At 39.5% G+C, this 26,327-nt stretch overlaps 1 protein-coding gene across 5 annotated transcripts in view; it reads left to right on the forward strand.

Annotated features, from left to right (window-relative positions):
• Window positions 1–26,327, forward strand: part of UBAC2 (UBA domain containing 2) — a 172,547-nt gene that overhangs the window by 101,728 nt on the left and 44,492 nt on the right. For all 5 annotated transcript variants that reach the window (XM_047081430.1, XM_047081392.1, XM_047081402.1 and 2 more), the window contains 2 exons: window positions 7,703–7,826; window positions 12,107–12,154. In XM_047081430.1, the coding sequence (XP_046937386.1) occupies window positions 7,703–7,826; window positions 12,107–12,154 (172 nt within the window). The remainder of the gene's footprint in view (window positions 1–7,702; window positions 7,827–12,106; window positions 12,155–26,327) is intronic.

Here is a 26,327-nt window from a genome sequence, read left to right on the forward strand (position 1 = left end):
GGGTCTGGATCCCAGGTCTTAGGAGAAATGATTGAATACACCGAGAATGTTTAGGCTTGGCCAAGATGTGATCATCTTCCTCATGCATTGGAAGCTGTCCCATAGAGAAGGATTTAGTTGTGTATGTCAGTCCTCCCAACTCCAGAGAATAGAAAGAAGGCCAGTAAGAGGAAGCCACTAGAGACAGCTTTCAAGTCAAAATATGAAGGTAGTTCCCAAAAGTTAGGGGCATAAAAAAAAAAATGGAAGAGGCTCTTTCTTATTTAGGTGCCTACATAAACTGGTTGACTGTCTTGAGGGATGACACAGAGAGAATTGAATCATTTGGTAGGAATTTGTAACTCTGACTTCACATCTTCCACTCCAGAATCTGTCAGAAGGGCCAAGGGGCTTCAGCCCCTCAGTGGTATCATTCCATCTAGAAGCTTACTAGGTTCTTCTAAGCTCTAAAATGCTGGAGATGTCGAACACTGTCAAACAGAAGAGCAACAACTTACCCAATTCTTTGTGCCTCCACCTCACTGTCTGTAAAATAAAGGTACTGAAGTAAATGATCGCCAAGATAATTCCTAGTACAAAAATCCTGAGGGGGCAATATAGGTATTTTATGATTTGGTGATAAATATGATAAAATATTCTAGAATTAATTTATTTAAAACTTGGATTGAAGAATATTTGAAGAAGACAGTGTTGAGAAGCTTCTCGATTTGTTGAAAGAACATCCTGGTGCGGTGTTTTGGTTTTTAATTTTTGAAAGAGTTTTTATTAAGTAAAGCATTGTTATATGATGAAGAACTCAACTAGGTAAAGTAAATGTTCTAGCGAACTGGATCTACCTCTATTTGGTATTAGAGTGTTTGAATATATAAAGAAAAGGGTGCAGGCTGATTGTCCTGTGAGATGCTGTGAGGGTTTAGCGTGCGTTAACTTCATGAGCCCACAAACCTTATTTTTATTGTTATTGAAAGTTACCAGGATTTCTTTTGTTGTACTATAAAAGTGCAGTCAATGTACTTTTCTGTAGAAGAGATAAGATGGACATTTGTGACCTGAACTGTTTTTTATGATTTTCTTCTTTCAAGTACAATTGTGAGTATTCAATAGATAATAAATATTAGTGACATCAGTTGAAATAGTGAATGAATGAATTATAGCCTGTTTTCCTCTTTTCTTTACTTCACCTTCATATGTTTAAGTCAGATAGGGCTTCCAGAAGTTAGCTATTCACAGTTTGGAAAGGGTCAAACTGAATTATTGCTGACAATATACAGAACAGATGTTGTGTCATAAAATAAGGAAAAGAGAAAAACTGGTCAGTGACTAATAACATTATGATATTTTGTGAAGTCTGTGTGTATAGAAATAGCAACGGAAATTTCTACAAAACAACCTGTATATTCGTGGTCTGAAATGTGTGCTTTTGTATTATGGGTGTATGTGGTCTAGTACTTAGTCATCATTTAAAACTATACAGTGATTAATAACTTCTAAGGAATTTTTAAACTTCTTTTATTGGTATATAAGACATGAACTGTGGTCATTAAAAATTCCTATCAGTTTTGTCTTAGTTTACATTGAAATGTAACCTCAAATAAGAACGTGGCTTCGGATTGTCTATTGTAACATCATCCTTTACACTTTTTTGGAACTTCTATAAATTAAGTACCTCAAAGAATATGTTCTGTGGTGAGATCTCTCAGGTACAACCAAAATAGAGCTTTCTTCTTATTACCAAGAGACCCACAGGCCATATTTTGAGTGTATATATGAAACTGTATGTTTTAATCCCACTAAAAATAATAAAACAAGATGCTTTTTTAAATAAAAGGCAAATTCTGGGTAGTTTGCCATTTTAAAGAGAAACTCATTTATTCAGCAAATATTTTTTAAGCAACTCCTCTGTGCCAGGCATGGTTTTAGAGAGTGGTGATAAAGCAATGAACAAAACGGGCAGAACGGGCAGAAATCCCAGCCTCTGTGGAGTTTCCCTCCAGTCGGGGAGATAGAGGATAAATAAGTCACACAGCAGATTAGGAGCTTATAGGTGCTGTGGGGAAGGAAATAGAGAATGCAGAGTGGGGATGGGTCTGTGAGGTGGGGTAAGGGGTGCACTTTGGAATGAGGCAGCCAAGAAGGGCCTCTCTGAGAAGGAGCTCTTTGAGTAAAGACCGGAAGGGCGTGAGAGAGTAAATGGCACCACGTCTTTGGGAAGGTGGCCAGGACAGGCACACACCCTGGGGCACCAAGTGCCTGCTGGTGCCGGAGTGAGACATACCTTGTCCAGCGTGGCTGGGACAGCAACAGTGAGTGGTGGGGAGGTCAAGTACAAGTAGGAGTAGAAGACCAAGTCTGAGATCTGGAATGCAGGGCCATGTAGGTCTTTGTAAAGGCTTGGGCTTTTACTCTCATCTGGGGACTCACTGGAGGATTTTATGCCCAGGAGTGATTAACTTGCACTTTTTAACAGAAAGAATACACAGCTACTTAATCAACTTTGTTTGAGTTAAGTAAGTTGAATTGGAACAAAACAGTTTTTGTGTATTATTTAGAATGGCAATTTAAATAAGTCTCTGTTGCAGAGATTAATTCTGAGAGGGAATGTGTAGCTCAGGGTCTGGCATGGAATAGGAAAGGAGGTCAATTAACATTTACTAGATGAGGAAGAGAAGAATTTTCTACGCAACAACCAGAATATTCTTTCAGGAAAGACAACTACATATTTGCTTGGATTTGCTCTTGGACATATGTCTCATTCAACTACAGTCACAAAGAGGAAGTTTGTTTATAGAAAGCTATTGCCAACATTTTAAGCTATTTTCTCTATTATTTTACATTTCAAAGCTTGAAATTTCATGGAGAATAAAATTATTTTCTCTTGTGGAATTAGTAAACTTTGCATCTTTGCTGAATAATTCTTAAGACTGCTGAGTGTGCAGAGTTGAGAGATCAGCAGAGATGATGGTTACAAAGTAGATCAGATAGTTTTCGTTCCCTAACAAACCATTCTAAACCTGGTGATGGGGACGTGTAGGTGGTTCAGTTGGTTGAGCGTCAGACTCTTGATTTCGGCTCAGGTCATGATCCCAGGGTTGTGGGATCAAGCCCTATGTGGAGCTTGCTTAAGATTCTCTCCCTCTTTCTCCCTCTGCCCCTCTCCCCATTTGCACACACTTTCTCTCTCAAAAATTAAAAAAAAAAATTTGAAAATTAAAAAATAAGTCTGTGTTCATTAAAATTGCTTTGTCAGTTTTTTTATAATCAGACAAATCTTGAGAGTCAATTATGTGTAAGGATTTACATTAGGTATTAGGAGGATGCAATGCTAAATAAAATATTGTGCTTTCTGACAATTTAATAGACTTTTTAAAACACTGTATAGTTAAAATGTGATCATAAAAATAAGCTCAAAATGGATTAGACCTGAATGTGAGGGCTGAAAGTATAAAACTCCTAGAAGACATAAGCAGTAACCTCTTTCACATGGGCCATACAAACTTTTTTCTAAATATGTCTTCTCAGGGAAGGGAAACAAAAGCAAAAATAAACTTTTGGGACTACACCAAAATAAACAGCTTTTGCACAGTGAAGGAAACCATCAATAAAACAATAAGGCAACCTACCAAATGGGAGAAGATCCTGCAAATGATTTATCTGATGAGGGGTTAATATCCAAAATATGTGAAGAACTTCTATAACACAACACCAAAAAGCCCCACAAATAATTCAATTTAAAAATGGACAGACAACCTGAATAGGCATTTTTCCAAAGAAGACCTACGGATAGCCAACAGACACATGAAAAGATGCTCAGTTGTCAGGGACATGCAAATCAAAACCACAATGAGATATCATCTTAATCTGTCAGAATGACTGCAATCAAAAAGACAAGAAATAACAAGTGTTGGCAGGAATGTGGGAAAAAAAAGAAACCCTCATACACTGTCGATGGGAATGCAAATTGGTGCCACCATTGTGGAAAACAGTATGGAGATTCCCTAAGAAATTAAAAATAGAATTACTGTATGATCAAGTAATTCCACTACTATTTACCCAAAGAAAATGAAAATGCTAATTAAAAAAGATAAATGCACCCCTGTGTTTATTGCAGCATTATTTACAATAGTCAAGATATGGAAGAAACCCAAGTGTCCATTGATAGATGAATGGATAAAGATAGAGCACACGTGTGCCCGCCCCCCCCCCCCGCCATACACACACGCACACACACACACACACACACACACACTGAAATATTAGCCATAAAAAAAAAAAAAGAATAAGGAATGAGATCTTGAGGGCACTTGTTGGGATGAGCACTGGGTATTATATGTAAGTGATGAATCACTGGGTTCTACTCCTGAAACAAATACTACACTGTTATGTTAACTAAGTTGAATTTAAATAAATTATGTACTCAAAAAAAAAATGCGATCTTGCCATTTGCAACAACATGGATGGACCTAGAGGGAATAATACTAAGTGAAATAAGTCAGAGAAAGACAAATACCATATGATTTTACTCATATGTGGAATTAAAACAAATGACCAAAGAAAACAAGAGACAAATGGAAAATTAGACTCTTTAAGAGAACAAACTGGTGGTTGCCAGAGGGGAAGTGAGTATAGGGACAGATGAACTAGGCAAGGGGATCAAGAGTACATTTACTGAGTGTAAAGGGAGAGATAAAAACAGAAGAACCAGTCAAATATCTACTTAAAGAATATTTAGAGCCCCAAATCCCTTCCTTGCCTCAGATTGGTAGATGGTTGCCATGGCTGTTCTCACCCCAGCAGAAGTCTGGGGTTTTATTCTCTGGAGAGGTCTCTGAACTGCAGAATACTAGGCACATACCCTAACACTAGCCCTAACCCTACCCTAGATCTGAGAAAGTGGCTTCCAGAACACACAATAAGAAAAACTGAGAACCAGCGTAGTTATCCTGGAGAAGAACTGAAACAGTTAAGAATTGGTAGTATTTCTGAAAATGAGTGTGAAGGTAGACATAAAAGCAGAAGGACTAATTAAATATCTGTTTAAAGAGTACTAGAGTATCAGCTGGGTAGATGGATGCCTAGTCTGTTCTCAACCCAGCAGAAGTCTGGGGTTTTAGTCTCTGGAGAGATCCCTGAACTGCAGAATACTAGGCATACCCTGACCCCTAACCCCTATCCCTAACACCCTAACCCTGATCCCCCGGAGAGGTCTCTGAACTGTAGGATACTAAGCACATGCCTTAATTCTAACCTTAACTCTAACCCTAGATAAAAAAGTGAGTACATATGATGAGCACTGAGTAATGTATAGAAATGTTGAATCACTGTATTGTACATCTGAAACTGATATAACACCATATGTTAATTATACTACTTCAAATAAAAGTAAATAAAAAAGACTAGAATTATAGCCACTAGGTTATTCTTCTCATAATTACTATCCCATTTTGAAATAAATGATCATACAGCTGTTCAAGAATAAGGATCATTTTATGGCCCTCAATCGGATGAGGCTGCCATGCTGTGCCAAGCACTGTGGCACATGCTGGAGGATCCAGGAAGGTGCATTTCCTTCCCTGCTATGGGAGGTACTCTGTCTAGGAGGAGAGCCGGATGAGGGAGGCATATATTTTTTTTAATGTTTATTTTTGACAGAGGGAGAAAGAGCATGAGTGGGGGAGGGGCAGAGAGAGAGGGAGACACAGAATCTAAAGCAGGCTCCAGGCTCCAAGCTATCAGCACAGAGCCCGATGCACGGCTTGAACTCACAGACCACGAGATCATGACCTGAGCCGAAGTCGGACGCTCAACCAATTGAGCCACCCAGGCGCCTCATGAGTGAGGCATTTGAAGCTGATCCACTGTTCTGCCTACATACATTGGCTGCCCTGTCTCCATCGTCCTTCTTGCAAGACTGAGAAAGATTGCGTCTGACACATCTATGACTCCAGTCCTTATCCAGTGTCTGACACTTAGGTGCTCACTAGTTAGGGTTTTCCCTCTTCTAGTATTTGCTGTATTCTTGTAGATGCCTATAGATGCTGCTGCCATCTTTCAGATTTGTACTGTATGTTTGCTTTCACTCTGTTTTTGGAAGCAGAATTGAGAGGACAATGAGTGATTTTTTTTTTTTTTAAATGATCTCTATCAGAGAAGGGAAAATTTTGTGCAAGAGGCCAAGAGCATTCTGTGTTTCCACAAAAGTGGAAATGAAAACGTTTCTTGCATTTTTTTTTTATGGTAAAGGTGTACTCATGCCACTCACCAAACACACAAAACAACAACAACAAAACTACAAAGGAAAAATAAAGGCTATATTGAGTCATTACGCCAAGCGTCTAATGATGAATGGGTGCGAGCGTGTTTCCAGACCACTCTCCTCATTCGTGTTCCCTGCCTAGCCCTTGCAGGAATGTGAGTGTGCAATCCTGGAGCTAGTTCCTGGAGATTAGAGACTGCTTCTTACTCATAGACATAGATGGAGCTCCTGTAGCTGGGCTGCTGCCTCACGTAGTGCCCAGGAGATTCACTGATTGACTGAAACAGTGAAACTGAGGGAGCCTGTAGGTCAGAGGAGGGAGCTTCGGGCTGCCCAGAGGAGCTGGAGTGGTGGCTACAGGAAAGAATTGGGCTGTCACGTGCCAGAAGTGTTTCCTAAGCAGAAAAGTAGGAAGGACATTTAGGTTGAAAGAATAACTTGTGTCAGTGAATAGTCAAAAGAGCCTACTGTGCCCCGGGAGCATCTTTGGGGGTTGAGATAGTGGGGAGGAGCCAGACTGGGGGAAGGGAGAGAAAGATTACACTACATTATACTAATAAGAAACTACACTTACAAGCACGAATTGGAGGGCTTTGCTATTTCATGCTAATATTCACATTTCCTCTTTGGATCTGGGGTGCCTGTGGAAGGATGGGTTTAAATAGGGGTGTGACATGATCAGTGTTATGTTTTGTGTGTCAACAGTGTTAAGAGATGGACTGGAGAGAAACAAGACTTTAATTAGAAAGACACTTCGTGACTTTTGAGTATGTCAAGTTGAAGGTATCAAATTGAGTTTCATAACCAAGGGGAAGGACAGGCTGACAGTTTGGGGACTCCATTTTCGTAATCCATGCCATGGAATGGCTCGAGACGATAACAAGGAGACACTGGAGTAAGAAGAGGCTATGGCCAGCCCTGGAGAGGGTAGAAGAAGAGTGGCAGGAGAAATCTGGGACACAAGCAAGAACAGGTTTTAAGGTAGGGGGAAGAAGGGGTTTGAGGAAGGAAAGGCAGGAGTGGGAAGAGTGTCAAGTGCTGCGGTGATATAGTTGGACAGTGTGAGAGGAGACTTTGGGATGTGACCATGATAGATTACGTTTGTTGCTTTTGTGAAAATCTCTTTCATTAGATTTAAGTCATTCATGGGAAGAAAACACGGTGGCAGCTTTAAATTTTCTCACAATGCCTGACAATTAGTAGATGCTGAACCACCTTTGCAATAGTTTTAGGAGAGTCAATAAGTGTTTAGATAGAGTTTTCATAAAGTGTTATATATTATATAAGTACAAATTATTTCAGATGTGATGCACATGTAGAATCTAGTTTGTATATCTAAGACCATGCTTTCAGATAGAAATAAGCAGTGTTGCTTCAAATATATATTTGCTATTGGTATTTTAAGTTGAGCATTATACTATAGTGATTTTTTTTTGTTTGTTTGCATAGCCTGGCACCTGTGTTTGCTCTGTTTGTACCATTTTACTGCTCCATACCGAGAGTCCAAGTGGCACAAATTCTGGGCCCATTGTCCATCACAAACAAGACATTGATTTACATATTGGGACTACAGGTACAGTATGCATTTTTATGTTCATGTTTCTTTAACCAGATCTTTTTTTTTGGTATGGGGGGGATGTCTTTTTCTCATTTGATCTCCTTGAAAACAATGTTTTTTTCCCCATAAGTTTGGCTTCATGATCTATATCAAATGTTCAAAGGAAGTGTTACAGAACAAGAACATCAAGGTATATAATGTACTAGAATACTTTCATAGTCTTTAGAAATCTGATAAGAGCTTTCACTGTAATTTGTATCAGTGGAAAATATTTTAATTTCATTGTACAATTCCGTGTAAGTACCTTTTACAAATCACAGTATGAAGTGGAAACAAATGAGACCCGTCAAAAGGTGGAAAGTGGAAATTCACTGTCAAAATTAATGAGTACAGTGTTACAAATAGAGCGCTGAAGAAGAAACCAGACATGCCTTACCAACTTTATAACTTCTGTGCTGTATGGCCACTTTGCTAAGTGGTTTGATTCGAAGACCTTCGAGAGTTCCTATTGTTTGATCTAAATTGAAAAAAGTTATGTTCACCAATATCCAGTGCCATTGACCTACCTCTGCTGGGTTCCAGGCCAAGTGACAGAAGAGACACGATTTTCATTTTCTCCCTGTAATACTCCTCACTTTTCTTTCATTCTCAGAGCTTTTGATGTGAACTTTTATTCTGCTTTTTCCTGCAGCACCATGGCCTTTTGATCCACTGTTAATACTCATAACATTCCTTATCCCACATATATCAAACCGGATACTAGTGTCTCTGTCAAATGCCCTCCTCCCTCCCCTTTTAACCTTTGATATTTCCTCCAACCTGTCTAGCGTGCTGTCAGGTGTTATCAATGGTTCATCTGGGGTGAGTGTTTCCTCACCACTTTTACAACTGTTTCTCATGAAATGTATATTCTTCATCTCTCAACCTGCATACAATTACTCTCCCTTATCCTTCCTAATGTATCACCTAATAGCACTTTTCTGCAGTTTATTCTTACTGCTAGGATTTGTGGTGGCAGTTTACTTTTTTAAAGATTTTAGTTTGTGGGTTGTTTTTTTTTTTTTTTTTTTGAGAGAGAGAGAGAGAGTGAGCGTGAGGGAGAGGGGCAGAGAGAGAGAAAGAGAATCTTTTAAAAAAAAAATGTGTATTTATTTTTGACAGACACAGAGTATGAGCGGGGGGAGGGGTAGAGAGTGAGAGGAAGACACAGAATCTGAAGCAGGCTCCAGACTCGGAGCTGTTAGCACAGGGCTCAACGTGGAGCTCAAACCCACGAACTGTGAGATCATGACCTGAGCTCAAGTCAGACACTCAACCGATTGAGCCACCCTGGTGCCCCATAGAGAGAGAGAGAATCTTAAGCAGGCTGCATGCCCAGTGCAGAGCCCAACATGGAGTTCAGTCTCAGGACCGTGAGATCATGACCTGAGCCAAAATCAAGAGTCAGATGCTTAACTGAGTGAGCCACCCACGTACCACGCATGTTTACTTTTTAAAAAGAGTTACAGCAGAAGGCAGAATGTGGTGATAGAAGAGTACCCTGGACCTGGGGCAGGAGACCCAAGTTCTAGTTTAGCAAAGAGATGAGACTTGGGTCAGTTTTGAAAACCCTCGGAGCCTTTTGTTGACTCTATAGTGCCTTATATAACTAAAGTTATAGAGCATCCTTGAGGGTGAAAAATGTTGTTTTATTGATTATGGTGTAGGCATTAAGTGGAGCATTATGGAAGGTCTTTGGAGCCAAGTGGACTTTGGTTTGATTACTTGTTTCGGTAGTTATTTGCTTTGACACTTTTCTGAGCTTCCATTTGCCCGTCCATAAAGTGGGGATGATAATGTCTATCTTACAAGGTTCCTTGAAGGATTAGAGATAATACTGTTGGTTGGTCAAGATAATCCAAACAGATAGTAAGAACTAAGTCATTTGGTTCCAATATTAATTAATAATTTCTGTCTCTCTTGGTTTTTCTGAGATTGTGAATGTTATCTTTTTCTTTTTTTCCTTTTTTTTTTTTTTTTTTATTTTGGTGAGGTAGAAGTTAGTATCGGGAAATAGAGGTGGAGATGCCTCATTGGCTTTTGATAACATCTAAAGTCCTTACCATAAATGGCATCCAGGGTTCTTTTTGCCTATTCAGTATCAACTCCCACCACTCCCCACCTTGATGTGAATGGGGACCCCTTTTTCTCTAAGTTTCTATTCTCTCCCTACCTCCCTCCTCCCTTGACCTTCACATATGTTTCTGTGTCTTTCTGTCTCCTGCATAACACTTTTTGAAGCCAGGGACATTGGATGAATGAATGAATGAACGAATGAATGATTGAATGATTTTAATTATTATCAGAAGAGCAAAAATGTTTCTGAAGGTATCAGATGGCTTGAGAGCCAGTCACATAATGCCCTATGCTGGGGGCTGTGGAAGATAAAATGAAGTATGAGATGTAGCACCCTTGTCCTCAAGGAGCCCAGCAGTGAGAAAAAACATACCTACTGTTAAAACATGAGCAGACACAATTGGGACCAAACATGCAATAAGATGAGGGGCTTAAGAGTCCAAAGGAAATAATTTTTTATTGACGGAATTAATGATACTCTCTTCTTACTCGTGTATGAGACATGACAGCTTGGAGGTCACGATCACTGGGCGGCAGAGCCAGACCTCTTGGGTACACTGCCAGCTCTCTGATCTTAGGTTACTTAACCTCTCTGTTTTTATGATTAAAATAGAGTTAATAATAGAACTTACCTTGTAGGGTGATTAGGAGGATTCAATAACTTTAATATATGAAAAGCGTTAAGATCGATGCTTGGCACATAGTAAGTGCTATGAAAGTGTTAGCTAAAAGCGAACAAACAAAAACAAAATAAAATAACGGCAAAAAAGTGTTAGCTATTTTATTATTCTTTATATTTTTAGAATAAAACTACAGAAAAATATTTTTCCACATAGTTTTCATCCTTTTTATTTTCTTTTTTTTTTTTTTTTAATTTTTTTTTTCAACGTTTATTTATTTTTGGGACAGAGAGAGACAGAGCATGAACGGGGGAGGGGCAGAGAGAGAGGGAGACACAGAATCGGAAACAGGCTCCAGGCTCTGAGCCATCAGCCCAGAGCCCGACGCGGGGCTCGAACTCACGGACCGCGAGATCGTGACCTGGCTGAAGTCGGACGCTTAACCGACTGCGCCACCCAGGCGCCCCCATCCTTTTTATTTTCAAAGTCGTTTACACTAGGTAAAAGGATTAAATTTTAGATCAAGGGATTAAATTTAAATTTGCAACCAGTGCTCCTTTCTCTGTAAGGTAGCACTAAGAACAAAATTTGTCAGCCTCCTTTTTGCCTGTACTTTGTCTTCTCTTACCTTTGTATCTCTCTTCTGTTTATGTTTCTCTCTCTCTCTCTCTCTCTCTTTCTCTCTCTTTATAGATCCTTGATAAATGTGCAGAACTTTGAGATTTCCATTTAGCACAGTGTCTGTACTTAACCCCTGATCATGCTTCTTTGTCTAGGAGCAGAAGTCCTCATACACCCAATATAATAGTATAAATATGAACAAACAGTAGGTTCTAGATCTTTCCCTTCTCACAGCAACACTTTGAATGTCTTACGACTTTTTTTTGTTTAACCTCAGCACAACTCTCCTATGTAAATGATTTGGAAAACAAAGGGAGAGATTTTACGAGGCTTAATTCTGATTACTTTTGCATGGATTAACTTCAGTGTCATTGTCTAGTTTGCTCTTCCCTGAGTGGTCTGGAATGAGAGGCACAGCAGGTAAGCCGAGCAGCCCTGGACATGCCTGTGTGCTCACACAAGTTGGCCCGTCCAAAATTAGAGTGACAGTGATGAGAAATTAAAATGAGAGAACTGTGGAAACTAATGTCACCTGCCATTACTCAGCACCAGGCATGGGATGGTGACTACGCATTTTGTATGTTGTTGATTGTAATAATTGCTTGGTATGTGGTATTTTGCTTTGTTTAAATCAATTAATGTCCATTTATAAATAAGAATATGCTTGAATTTAACTTATTTTTCTTTGCACAGGAGTGGGTTAGGTGCAACCAGTCTATTTTAGGCTATGGGAAGGCTGAGAGCTTGGTTTAAAAAAAAGAAAAAGTATATCATTTTCTTTTGGATGACAGAATTGATACTTATTAATTTTCTACTTGTTTATATTAAGAGATATACAATTACTATTTAAATGGTTATCACTGTAGTTACGTAAACAGAAGTATGCTGTGACTGGCGGTTGAATTTAATTTTTAGTTGCCTTTTTTTTTTCTTTTATAGCTTTTCACCTCTGGTTCCTACATCTGGATTATAGCCATAAGTGGACTTGTAAGTGTGATTTCCCTCCCCCTAAACTCACTTTTCTGAAGCAACTTTAGGGAAAATGTCACCTTTGGATTATGGGTATATTCACTGGTCTCCAACATTCTTTTAACTGTGTCAGCTCCGTCTCAATGCTGCTTCCTTAGTAATGCAGAGGGGCCAGTTTGTCTCAGTTTTCAAGGTAATTTTGATGAAAGTTTTAGCTGAGTTTCTTGTTAATTTTTTTTTTTCAAAAAAAATTTTTTAGTTAATTTATTTGAGATAGAGAGAGAACAAGCAGGGGAGGGGCAGAGAGAGAGGGAGACAGAGGATCCGAAGCGGGCTCTGTGCTGACAGAAGAGAGCCCAGTGCGGGGCTCGAACTCACAAACCTTGAGATCATGACTTGAGCCTAAGTTGGACGCCTAACCGACTGAGCCACCCAGGCGCCCCTCAAATTTTTTTAAGTCTATTTATTTATTTTGAGAGAGTGTGAGCAGGGGAGGGGCAGGGAGAGAGGAAGAGAGAGAATCAGAAGCAGGCTCTGTACTGTCAGCGTGGAGCCCGATGCAGGGCTTGAATTCATAAACAGTGAGATCGTGACCTGAGCTGAAATCAAGAGTTGGACCTTTAACTGGCTGAGTCACCCCAGTGCCCCTCTTGTTACTGTTTTTTAAAATTACCTTAGCAGTCGAACTCATAGTAGAAAAAAATGACAAAAAAAATTGAAGTTGGACTTACTAAAAATAACCAGAGATGTTCTTGTTTTGTGAAGAGACATTGTCATGCAAGGGGAAAATAAGGCAAAATGGAAAGTCAGGTGGACTAGAACTGGCAGGAGAATCGTCTGGGTGGTGGCCAGAGAAGGCGGCAGAGATGAGCTGAAGGGTTTGGGCTACGTCCTCACCTGTGCACTGGAATGGCTTCATCCCACCCGTCCCCTGCTGTGCTATTTTATCAAGCATTTGTCTTAAACTGTATTCATGAGATATTTAAAAAGACATCTAGAACGTGAAGTTGTTTTATTTTTCATCCATAACTTAAATTTGTACTCCCATGCTTATATAAAAATAAGTTTATACTTAGTGTGTATGGAATATAGTTTTATTTTTTTCTTGGGGAAGATTGATGAAGAAGGGATTTATCGTGATATATATAGCATCACGGGGAAAGGATTTGGAAATAACCATGCACACCCCTGCAGACTTTTTCGGTGTTATGATTTAGTCTTATTTCCTGGTGGGTGGGATTTGGGCCCCTGTGTTGTTACTTTAGACCTGCTCACCTCTCCTTCCTTTATGCACTCTGTACAGTTTCTTCTGTGTGCTCATTCTTTTCATTTACAATTTAGTCCTTCATTCTCCAGGCTGCCAGCCCACATCCTGAGGGTTGAAGTCACTTTGTTTCCGCCTCCAGAAATACCTGTCTCAGGCACCCAGATAACACAGGCCCACAGAGCTGACCTCCATTATGTGGTCTTCAAACCATCCAAGCCTCTTGTGTTCCTAAGACTTCATAGTGACTGGTGACAGTGTGGGATCAGACTGCATCTGTGGGGCATGGTCACCAAGCTCTCTCTTAATCTCCTAATCTCCTCCCACTTGAACTGTCAGTTTGATTAACAGCTACTTCACTAGCCTGCAAACAATAGATAGTGCGATGCTCTCATAATAAGAGCCCCATGATGGTCTACTATTTCTTTCCTGATACATTTTGTTTCTTTTAGCAGTAAATGGTCTTGAGTCCTGTTTTCAGTATTTTCCTGAAGCATTCAAGAATTTGAGAAGTACCAGACTGACTATATGCTATTTCACTGTGCTGGTTTACTGTTGATTGATTGGGTCGTACTATCCAAACCCTTCTTTAATCACTCATTATGTGACATTTGTTTTGAAACATTTCATTTTGTTTCTTTATTGTTTTCAGACTTCTGGTTTTAAATCAAGTGCTTGCTATCACCCCAGAAAGTTTCATTTTGTGGCATTCAGTGCTCTAGAATTGGAGGTTGCATTTTTTCATTTCTTTGTAGTCTTTTTAAAATCTAAAATATGCGTGTTGTGATCACAGTCTTTTCCAGTACATGTTTAACAGGTAGTAGGTACTGGTTTAAATTTCTTACAGTTAAGTTTTTAATTCCAGTATAGTAAACATACAGTGTTATATTAGTTTGGGGTGTCTTGTCGTGATAAGAACTGTGTGATGTATGGAATTGTTGGATTTTTTCTTTTTAAGAGTCAGAAGTTTAACAAATTTTTAACATAAAAATCCCTTAAGAAGAGTAAATAGAGGGGCACCTGGGTGGCTCAGTCGGTTAAGCATCCAACTTCGGCTCAGGTCATGATCTCACGGTTCGTGGGTTTGACCCCTGCATCAGGCTCTCTGCTGTCAGCACAGAGCCTGCTTTGGATCCTCTGTCCCCCTCTATTTCTGCCCCTCCCCAGCTTGTGCTTTCTCTATCTCTGTCTTTCTCAAAAATAAATAAACTTAAAAAAAAGAAAAGAGGAAGAAGAAGAGTAAATAGCATTGCACAGTATTTGGAATATAATTCCCAGAATTTAGCATTTAAACAGTCTACCTATTCATGAACACCTCTGAGCCCATTGAATTTTCACTTTTAACAGTAATTAATTCAGCCTATGTTGACCTACAATGAACATAAATCTGACAAATATTCATTTCAGTTTTGTTCTTCATTATTATTCCATCATAATTAGATGATATTATGTTTATTTACAGTGATTAATATCAGTGATAATCATAGCCAGTGTTCCTTTCCTTCATGCCTTACAGTAATGTTGGTGTTTGTATTGAATTTAATGAATATTTTATTTCTGACTTTTTCCAAAAAGACATGTTTTTATTATGAAACATTTAATATAATATAGTACACTTTAGATACGGATAATTATAAAGGATATTAAAATTATTTGTGAATGTTCGGTTTACACATTACTTGATTATAGAATCAGGGTCTGAGATTCACAAAGCCACAGCTTGTCCCAGATGTCTATTGCTCAACGTGACTTCTCTCCCATGTATATCAAGTGACTTCCCTTTTTTTTTTTTTTCTTAATCCTACATCAAATGCTAAAAAATAAAATAAAATTCTTACTACAAAAAGAACTGCACAGATGGTATTGAGTGTTCTGGGGGGCATATTAGGAAACCTGTTAATGAACTTTCACCTTCCAGCATTGAAACCAATAGTTCTCCTGACATACTGTGTGTGTTAAGGAAGTGATTTTATTTCAATCTGGCCATTCTGTGTTGTTTAGGAGAAGGAGCTTTTTTTTGAAAAAGACATTTGTGTAAAACATAAGTCATGTGTATCTGCTGTCATAGAAACCACAAACTTTACTCATGCTTTTCTGGAAAGCTGCCAACTTCAGATTTATTTTATTTAGTTACTGGTGGGTTTATTTTGGGTAGGCTAGTTTTTAATCTCTCCTTGTGTTATTTATTCTTGCATGATTATAAATGTTTCTGAATATAAAACTTTAAAATACCTCACTGACTGAAAGGAGAGTGGTTGATAGAGTTGAGTCAGGACAGCACTTACTTAAGTAGGAGCCTGCTTTCTGTCTTCAGTGATGTCACAGAGAAAAGGAGGACTAAATTTTTTTCCTAGGTTGAGAGGGGAAGAGTATTTAGCTTTCCAGGGGCAGTACTAAGTCAGTTGCCTAGGACAGCTGTCACTCTTCAGTTCTGTTTTGTGATCCAGCCCAGATTCCACCTGCTGCCCAGAAAGGGTCAGGGGCATTCAGGTTTGCTTAAAGATTACTTCGAGATTATTCACATGTGTCATGAATACGTATTTTATGTTGTATTGTTTCTCCTTTGTCAATTCTGGTTTTTAATACCAACATTTAATATTTAAAATAACAACCGTTTCCATGAAAGATCATAAAATTGTAATTGGAAAGCTTGGCTACAATAGCCAAGTGAAATATCTCCGTGCAAGCACGAACTTCGAGGTGTTAGTGCCCACCTGCTTCCATCACATTTTCACTGTCATATTTGACTGTCTTCTTAAGGTCTCTGGTGAGCGGCCTTCAGAAATTGGGGGCATTCTTTATATAGTAACAAGTTCTCTGGTCTTGTTACACATTAATACTTTTTCTCCTTAGAGACCATGTTGTTTCCTTACTGAACTTTATTTAAGTTCTTTCTGTGCTTCTGCAGAGAGCCTTTGGGCCATCCGTATCCCTGTACTTCTTCATTTTCTGCCATTTTATGAATCATAGAGTAGTGAGTCATCACCACTGAGATGTACCCTAATTCTCAAAAGTTGAAGTCTCGGGCCTGAGCTGATTCTGGAATGATTAAAACAGAAAGAGCCTGCTTTCGCCAATTTTCTTTTTACAGTTCATATATTTATCATCATTTGGTCCTCTTTTGAACTCTCTGGGGACAAATTAAGAGACAGGCCTATATTTTTCAGACTCCAGGCTTATCCCCTTCAGCTATCCTTTGCGGCCTGCCTGTTTCCTGCGTTCTTTCCCTGTTCTCTACAATATGTCAGACTTTGATTAGCTTATGATCAAGCAACCTAATGGGAGAAAAAAAAAAAAATCTGCCCTACCCAAAAATAAGATTAGAAACATAGATTGATGGCAGATTATTTAGAACTTTGAATGTGGTTTGAGTTTGTATTTCCTTCTGTAGGCATTGGGGATCTTTAAAGCTTTTCAAACAAACAAAAGCCTCACAATGGTGGGAGATTACAGAAGTCTCATTAGGGTTTGTAAATCATGAAAAAGAGGAAGGGAAAAGTGAGCAATCCTGTAGAAGTCAGGATGCCTCATTTGTGGGCTGTGATTGCTTTTTTACTCATCCATCCACAATAGTTTTAAAGAAAAAGTATAAGACATTGTCTTATGGTAGCTGAAAAAGAAAAAGCATCAGACAGAACCTTATGGATTTTTAAAAAACAATGTTTATTTACTTATTTGAGAGAGAGAGAGAGAGAGAGAGAGAGAGAGAGAATCCCAAGCAGTGACGCAGCACTCGATCCCACAAATGTGAGATCATGACCTGAGCCGAAATGAAGAGTTGAACGCTTAACCAACTGAGCCAGTGAAGCGTCCCCAGAACCTTATGTTGATTGGCTTTCCAAGTCATGGTATAACGTTAAGGGGAAAGCTTATGGAACTAGCATAATCTGTGGAGATCTAAACTCTTTGGAGTTAAGTTTGGAGCCCTGACTACTCCCTGGTGAATGAGAATGGTGTGTTGGGTCCTCTGTTCCTTTTCCTCCTTTTCGTGTCTTTTTCTTCTCTTCATGCTTCCTTTTTTTCTTTCTTCCCTTCTGTTTCTTCTCTGGATTGACCAAAGAATGGTACAATAGAGTGGGTCCGAAAACTCATCTGATGCCTGAGGTTTTCAGTTCATTGAACTGAGGGCAGACCCAGCAGAGAGAAGTCAAGGCTGGATAGAGCTGGGAAGTTGGCTGGGCTTGTGGAAGGGCCATGTGTAGAAGTGTAAGACGGTAGTGACTTCCCAGGAACGTCCAGACGTACAGGATGCCTTCACCTTCTTGCAGTTAACATGGTGCTTATAATCCCAACACCAAATGGAGTGCTTATCGGCGTATCGCACATCACAAGCACACGTTGTCTCTCTCGTATGGATTCATTTGTTCCTCCTCCTTTAGCCCCCTTTCCTCCCCTTCCTCTCTCTGCCCTTCTCACCCATCCTGACTGCATGTAGCCAAGACCTACTGAAAGAACCCTTTTGTCCTCTACCATGGCGTGACAATTGTCACTGAGTTCAAGGCTGACAGTACGAAGGTCCTGTTAGGCGTCCACAGGGAGGGAATGTCCAGTAGGCTTGATTTTTACATGCTCAGTGTAGAATCAATGAACTTATTATCACCAGTGTCTTGATAAAGCTGTCACAGAAGTGCTTATAAAATACAGGTGTTAAATTTTTATTGCTGCACTTTATCTTTCACCTGTAGGCAAACACCTAGCCTCCTTTCAAAATTTGGCCTCACGTACCAGTCTGTCCCCTATGTGCCATATACTTCAGAGAAACTGGCTAAGTTTGACTCTTCCCGAACATCTTGTCCTATCTTGGGATTCTGTGCCATTAAGTCGTCACTTATTCTTTACTTCGTACCATGAGCTTGTAGGAGATTATGTTATTTCTTTTTTTTTTTTTTTTAATTTTTTTTTTCAACGTTTATTTATTTTTGGGACAGAGAGAGACAGAGCATGAATGGGGGAGGGGCAGAGAGAGAGGGAGACACAGAATCGGAAACAGGCTCCAGGCTCTGAGCCATCAGCCCAGAGCCCGACGCGGGGCTCGAACTCACGGACCGCGAGATCGTGACCTGGCCGAAGTCGGACGCTTAACCGACTGCGCCACCCAGGCGCCCCTGATTATGTTATTTCTTCAGATACTTTTGCTTGCTCGAAGTATGTGCTGCCCTTCTCTAGTGAGGGCCGCCCTGTGGGGCTTCCCGTGCTCTGTCAACATCAGCCTCTACTCTGTGACTCAGGTTAGCCACTAAACTGTGAGCAGAAGTGATGCATTCTTCTCAAGCAGAAGTTCTGAGAACCACTGCACAGCTCCACCATTCCTCTGTTCCCTTTGCCATGAGAAAAGCACGTGCCAGACAGAAGCTACTCCTTCAGCCCAAACCTCAGAATGAAGGGGACACATGGAGCATGGCTGTGCCGACATATAAAATGAGTGAAAAATAAATGTTTGCTGTAAGCTGCTGAAATTTGGGATGGTCTGTTCCCACAGCATAGACAGCCTAGAGAAAGCAGACTAATACAGCTCTTTTCCAAGCACTTTATAAATATTATCTTTTTTTTGTTTAATGTTTATTTGTTTTTGAGAGAAACAGTGAGTGAGTGGTGGGAGGAGCAGAGAGAGAGGGAGACACAGAATCTGAAGCAGGCTCCAGGCTCTGAGCTATCAGCAGAGAGCCCAATGTGAGGATTGAACTCACGAACCGTGAGATCGTGACCTGAGCTGAAGTCACGCTTAACCGACTGAGCCACCCAGGCGCCCCTATAAATATCATCTTAATTAGCATTTATAAAAACCTGATGAAATAGGGACTGTTATCCCCATTTTATAGATGAAACAAACAAAGGCACAGAGGATTAAGTAACTTGTTAAGAATACAAGCTAATAAGTAGTGAAGACAGAGTTCAAATGCAGGTAGTCTAGCTTCAGTGTCTGTGCTCCTAAGAGGTAGATTTATATAACCACATGCAGTTTCTTCCAACTATATCCCTCCTTTCACCCTTAGGTCCCTTCTTTTCCGAGCAAAATCTCACTCATTTAGGTCCTGACTCTGAAGCTTTTTCTGAGTCATCTTGTCTTTCAGTTTACGAATTAGACAGTATTCTTTATAATCCCAAAATAATCTATAAATAATTACTGAGTTTCAAAATTCACTCTTCACAGAATTCACGAAATAGTTTCTGTGCTACGAAGCATTACTTTGTAATGCTTCGTGACTGTCAGGGTGCTTTCAGTGTGTACTACCATACTAAGTTGTTAACACAAGCTCTGCAGTGGTGGAGAAACCGGGCTTCCCAAATGGGAAATCAAAGATTTCAGAGATGGGGCAGCTGAAGTTCTGACTGCACAACTGATGTGTGGTAGTGCCAGGACCAACGGCCAGACGTTTTGTCCTAGTCCAGTGGGTCCAGGGCCTCCCATTGCTCCTTTCAGGGTCTCATCTATGTCAGTTTCAACCACAAGACATGCACAAAGTTACTGTTAGATCCTCCCTAGACTACACCACTAACATGGGGCCCTGTTCATTGTCAGTTGTAGACATGAATCAGGAGGGAGATCCTGGATATAAAGAAATTTTAAAAGTACCCAGCAGTGCTGAAAGACACATGTCAACAACTTTCTGTAACCTTTGTTGTGAATTTTGTGGGCTTATCCCATTGGCAGCCCCTACTATCCTGATGTGAAGAACCCAGCAAGGGCGCCTGGGTGGCTCAGTCAGTTGAGTGTCCAACTTCGGCTCAGGTCATGATCTCACGTTTTGTCAAGCCCCACGTCAGGCTCTGGGCTGACAGCTCAGAGCCTGGAGCCTGCTTCGGATTCTGTGTCTCCCTCTCTCTCTGCCCCTCCCCCGCTCAGGCTCTGTCTCTCTCTGCCTCTCAAAAATAAAGAAACGTAATAAAAAAAAAATTAAAAAAAAAAAAAAAAGAATCCAGCCTATTGCTATACTTGTTCTTCTAGGATTAAGATATTTAACTGGTCGTCCTTATAATGGGTTAAAGGTGTAGCTCAGGGGCACCTGGGTGGCTCAGTCAGTTGAGTGTCAGACTCTTTTCTGTTTTTTGTTTTTTCTTTAATGTTGATTTTTGAGAGAGAGAGACTGATAGAGCGTGAGTAGGGAGGGGCAGAGAGAGAGGGAGACACAGAATCTGAAGCAGGCTCCAGGCTCCCAGCTGACAGCACAGAGCCCAGTGCGGGGCTTGAACTCCAGAACCATGAGATCATGACCTGAGCAGAATCGGACACTTAACCAACTAAGCCACCCAGGCTCCCCAGGTGTCCAGCTCTTGATATCGGCTTAGGTCATGATCTCACAGTTGTAGATCAAGCCCCACATCAGGCTCCACACTGAGCATGAGCCTACTTGGGATTCTCTCTCTCCCTTACTTTCTGCACTTCCCTCTCAAAGAAATACTAAAAAAAAAAAAAAAAAAAAAAAAAAAAAAAAAAATTACAGCTGAAACCCCACCTTTCAACAAATAGTTCCTTGCTTTGTGTTTCTGGCATTGTCATGTACAGGAAAATGAAATTTAAAAGGCTTTGAAAAAGCTGAAAGGATAATTTAAAATATATTAACCTGGCGGCACCTGGGTGACTCAGTTGAGCATTCAACTCCTAATTTCAGCTCAGGTCATCATCTCTCGGTTCATGAGTTTGAGCCCCATAGGGGGCTCAGCACTGGCAGTGTGGAACCTGCTTAGGATTCTCTCTCTCCCACGGTGTATGCCCCAGGCCCGCTCATGCGCTCTCGCTCTCTCTCTCTCTCTCTCTCTCCCCCCCCAAAAATAAATAAACTTTAATAAATAAATAAACATTTAAACACATATATATGTATATATATTGGGGTGCCTGGGTGGCTCAGTGGATTAAGCGTCCAACTTTGACTCAGGTCATGATCTCACGGTTCGTGAGTTCGCGCCCTGCATCAGGGGCTTTGTGCTGACAGCTCGGAGACTGGAGCCTGCTTCGGATTCTGTGTCTCCCTCTCTCTCTATGCCCCTCCCCCACTCACGCTCTGTCTCTCTCTTTCAAAAAATAAACATTAAAAAAAATTAAAAAATATATATGCATGTGTATATTTTAAATATATATATTTTAAATATGTGTGTGTATGTGTGTGAACGTGCATGTGTATAATGTAGTGCTACTGGTCAAAGGAGAAAGAAATGAAGATAAGGAGGAGGTTACCAAGAAAACACCCGTACTTGTAAATTTTAGATGATTACTGGTAGATTATCATGTCAGTTGCAGCACAGAGCAGTTTCCCACAGAGTCTTCTCATTGTTTTCCTATCAACAGATGGAAACTCTTCAATCACTTTTGATTATCTCTTTAAACTGTTTCTTGGTTGCTTTTTTTAAATAGAAGTGTCCAATGTTCCTTCCTTTTTGGGACTGATTGTGTTGATATTTCTCTTCTTTCCTAATGATAGCCTGTGGGAAAGGACTATGGTAAAATCAATGCATGTGATTTTGAATTTATTAATTATAAACAGTGGCATAGCTTACTACCAAAAAGTTCTGTTAGTTCATGTTAGCTGGGAACATTTTCAGTATATCAGAAGTTTTTGTTGCTGAAGATTGTTTTTAGTTTACCAACGTCCCACCTCTTATAAAATTGAAAAGAAGATTAATGTATCTAGAAATGTCTAGATCTTTCTAGATCTTCACATTCACTTTCTTATGAAAACTTCTTTTTCTCCAAAACTTTTATTAAAGTGTTATTTATATATAATAAAATTCAGTTTTAAGTGTAAATTTTGGTGAATTTTGGTAATTATATACAGCGGTGTAACAATCAAGATAATTATATATGGTCAGGTAACCAACACTACCATTAAGGTAGAAAACAGCCCCCTCACCTTGATCATTTTTTCATTTCTTTTGCTTTTGCTCTCTGTCCTCTTACCAACTGCCATGCCCAGGTAACCACTCATATTCTTTATGTCATTTTAGTTTTGCCTTTTCTAAAATTTCATATAATTGGAATTGTACAGTGTGAACTCTTTTGTATTTCTTTCAGGTAACGTGGTGTTTTTAAGATTGGTCTTATTACTCTCAGTCCTTGTTACTGTATTAACCTGTGGTATGGTTGTACCACAGTTTGTCCATTCACCAGTTGATAGACATTTGGATTGCTTCCAGGTTTGAGTTGTTAGGAATAATGCTGTGTTGGACATGTTTCCACTTCTCTTGAGTTAATATCTGGGAGGAGAATTGCTGAGTCATGTGATAAATGTATGTTAAACATTATAAAGTAGTACAATATGATTTACCGTGGCTGTCTGTTGTCCATTTCCACCATCGATACGTGAGAGTTCCAGTTGCTCCACATCCTTGCTAGCACTTGGTTTTGTCAGCTGTTTTAACTTTAGCCATTCTAGTTGGCATGTAGTGATACCTTGGGTTTTAATTTTCATTTCTCTAATGACTAATGGTTTGAACATCTTCTGCCTGCTGGCCATTTGTGTATCTTCCTTTGTGGGGTATCTGTTCAAATATTTTACACACTTTTTCATTGGGTTACATTTGTCTTATAATAGTTAAAAGGATTCTTTTTATATTCTGGACATAAGCCCTTTGTTGGATATATTTTGTAAAAATTTTATCCCAGTCTGTGGCTTGCCTCTTTGTTTCCTGAATTATGTCTTTCAGTGAGCAAAAGTTTTTAATCTTGATTTAATTCAGTGTTTCAATTTTTAAAATAGTTTGAGCCTTTGGTGCCTTATTTAAGAAATCTGTGCTAATCCAATTCCACAAAGATTTTTATTCGATATTTTCTTCTAGAATTTATACTTTCTGCTGTTGCATTTAGGTTTGTGATCCCATTTGAGTGTAATTCTTGTGAAGTAAGAGCTGAGGTATATTTTCTTCCATACAGTTATCTAGTATCATTCCATCACCATTTGTTGAAGAGACTCTTTGCTCCTTTGCATTACCTTGGCACCTTTGTTGAAAATCAGTTAACCAGTGTGGGTCTCTTTCTTGAGTTTCTTTTCTGTCCCAGTGATTTATATGCATATCTTTACGCCAATACTGTCATATGTCATAGTACCATACTGTCTTGAGTAATTTTGCTTTATGTTAAGTTGAAATCACATAATGTCGGTCTTCCAATGTTGTTCTTTTTCAAAACTTGTTTAGCTATTTTTGGAATGTTTACTTTCCATATGCATTTTTAAATCAGCTTATAATTTCTTTAAAAAAAAAGTAGTTAAGATTTTGTTTGAGATTTCACTGAAACTATAGATTAGTTGGGGAGAATTGCCATTGAGATTATTTGAAAATGTGCCCACAAATCCTTTCACAATTCAAGAAATGGAGTTTAATTCCCCTCTCCTAGAGTGTGGCCTGTACTTAACAGTTCACTATGGCAGAAATGATGGTGTGTGACTCCAAAGAACAGGTCATAAAAGACACAGATGCTTCTGTCTTGCTCCCTCAGATTATTTGCTCTGGGGGAAGCCAGCTGCCATGTCCCAAGGACACTGAAGCAGCAATATGGACAGGTCCACATGGCAAAGAACTGTGGCCTCCTGCCAGCAATCATCACTAACTTGCCAGTTGTGTTTTTGAGCTACCATGGAAGCTGATCCTTCATGTCCAGTCATCATATGAGCACAGGTAGCTAACATCTTAACTACAGCCTTGTGAGAGATCTTGAACCACAGTCACCTAATGAATCTGCCCTCAGATTTCTGACCCATATATACTGTGTGTATAACGACTGCTTATTGTTTTTAAGCCACTAAGTTTTGGGCAATTTGTTATTCAGCAATAAATAACTAATATAAGCATTTCAACAATATTGGGTCTTCCAATCCATGAATATGGTATATTTCTACATTTATTTAGCAAGCCTTTAAGTCCCCATTACAGTTTTTAAATTTTCAGTATATATAGGCCCTGCACTTCTTTTAGTAAATGTATTCCTAAGTATTTGTGGGTTTTGATACTATTTTAAATGGAGTTGTTTTTATAACTTCTTTTCTAATTATTTGTTGCTGGTATATAGAAATGCAATTGATTTCTATATATTGCTATTGTATCCTGCAGTTTTGCTAAATTTATTATTTCTGGTAGCTTTTCAATGGATTCCTTAGAGTTTTCTACATACATGATTATGTCATTAAGAAATACATTTTGTTTATATGTTTTACTTCTTCCTTTCCATTCTGTGTCTATTTTTTTTTCTTACTGCATTAGCTAAGACCTCTGATACAGTGTTAAATAAAAGTGGTGAATGGATATCCTTGTCTTGTTCTTGCCTTAGAAAGCATTGGGTTTTTCACCATTGAGTCTATATCTGTAAACGCATAATTCGTCCTACATCTTCACATTCATTTTTAGTTTATTTAGGAAACAAGTTTCAGTATAAGTCTGTTTTCTCTTTATTTTCTTAAATCAGTTTATGAAAGTGAATGTAATTTTAAAGGCGGATAATATCCTTGTTAAAAGGAGTATTGAAAGGGATTTACATTAATACACCTGATTAAGCTTTTCCCACGTGCTGAAGACGCTCATCTCCTGACATACTTTTTCCTTAGTAGCAGAACCTTCATCTCATTTGGGGCATTATTGCCTCCAACTAAATAAAATATCACATTTCCCAGTTTCCATTGCGTCTGGGTATCGCCATCACATTAAATCCTGGCATCCTGGCCAGTGAGCTGTAAACCCACATGTTGGTGGGACTTCTGGAAAGGCTCCTTAAAGTAGCGTTTGTCCTTCTGTCCTCCCTCATTTTCTTCCCTCTGCTGCCTAGAATGTAGTTAAGTTAGTTAGAGCTTTTATAACATGAAGGAGAGTAAACTTCTGTATATAAGCATTGTTATTTGTGGTTTTCCAAAAGGAGAAGTTTAGAGCAGCCTCCTAAGACAGTTTATTTAGAAACAATCTGTGGGGCACCTGGGTGACTCAGTCAGTTGAGCATCCAGCTCTTGATTTTGGCTTGGGTGACGATCCCAGAGTTGTCGGATCGAGCCCTGCGTTGTGCTCCATGCTAAGGGTGGAGCCTGCTTGGGATTCTCTCTCTCCCTCTGTCCCTTTCCCCTCTTTCCTCAAAACAAAGAACAGAAAAGAAAAATTCTGTGATCAATCTAATTCCATCCCTTTTCCAGTTTAACTTCCCAAGAATAAGGATACCCAGTGCTTTAATCAGATACTTGAAAGTGATATTAGGGGCACCTGGGTGGCTTGGTCGGTTAAGCGTCCGACTTCGGCTCAGGTCATGATCTCACGGTCCGTGAGTTCGAGCCCCACGTCGGGCTCTGTGCTGACCGCTCAGAGCCTGGAGCCTGTTTCAGATTCTGTGTCTCCCTCTCTCTCTGCCCCTCCCGTGTTCATGTTCTGTCTCAAAAATAAATAAACGTTTAAAAAAAATTGTTTAAGTGATATTAAAAGAGAGGAAAGCTACAAGAAGTTCATCTGAATCATTTTTGCACTTGACAAAGAGCAAGATTGCAAGACTCTTTCAATAAGTGCGAAAGTCCCATGATTCAGCCTGTTATGAAAAGAATAATCATTTCATAATTTATCACAAATGGCAGAAATAACTTTAGGCAATTCTAATTTGCATACATATTCTTTGGGTTAAAAAAAAAGTAATTCCAAAGTTTCCTCCTTTGTTTCTTTTAATGAAGAAAGGGAATAGGTAGATGTAAGTTCTGTTAAGAGAAAAGATTTTCTTTGTTTTGCTCCCTGCTGTATCCCAGCATTTAGAACACAGCCTGGCACATTGTAAATGTTAAGTATGTGTTGAGAGAATAAATGCTGGATGAAAAGCCTCAGTCAGTCTGGTTTCTTTAGGACCTGAGTGCATATGAAGTCCCTATGACAGGGTCCCGGTGCCAAGGGACGTTTGTTCCCTTGGTTCGTCCCTGTCTTGTGAATGCAGCGCTTTCTCCCCAGAAGAGCAGCTCCTGGTGTTTATCCTATTGTCCC

The sequence above is a fragment of the Lynx rufus genome, unplaced genomic scaffold (assembly GCF_022079265.1).
Source record: "Lynx rufus isolate CCGP_SWC_20201006 ecotype Redwood Valley unplaced genomic scaffold, mLynRuf1.p SCAF_1, whole genome shotgun sequence".
Classification (NCBI taxonomy): domain Eukaryota; kingdom Metazoa; phylum Chordata; class Mammalia; order Carnivora; family Felidae; genus Lynx; species Lynx rufus.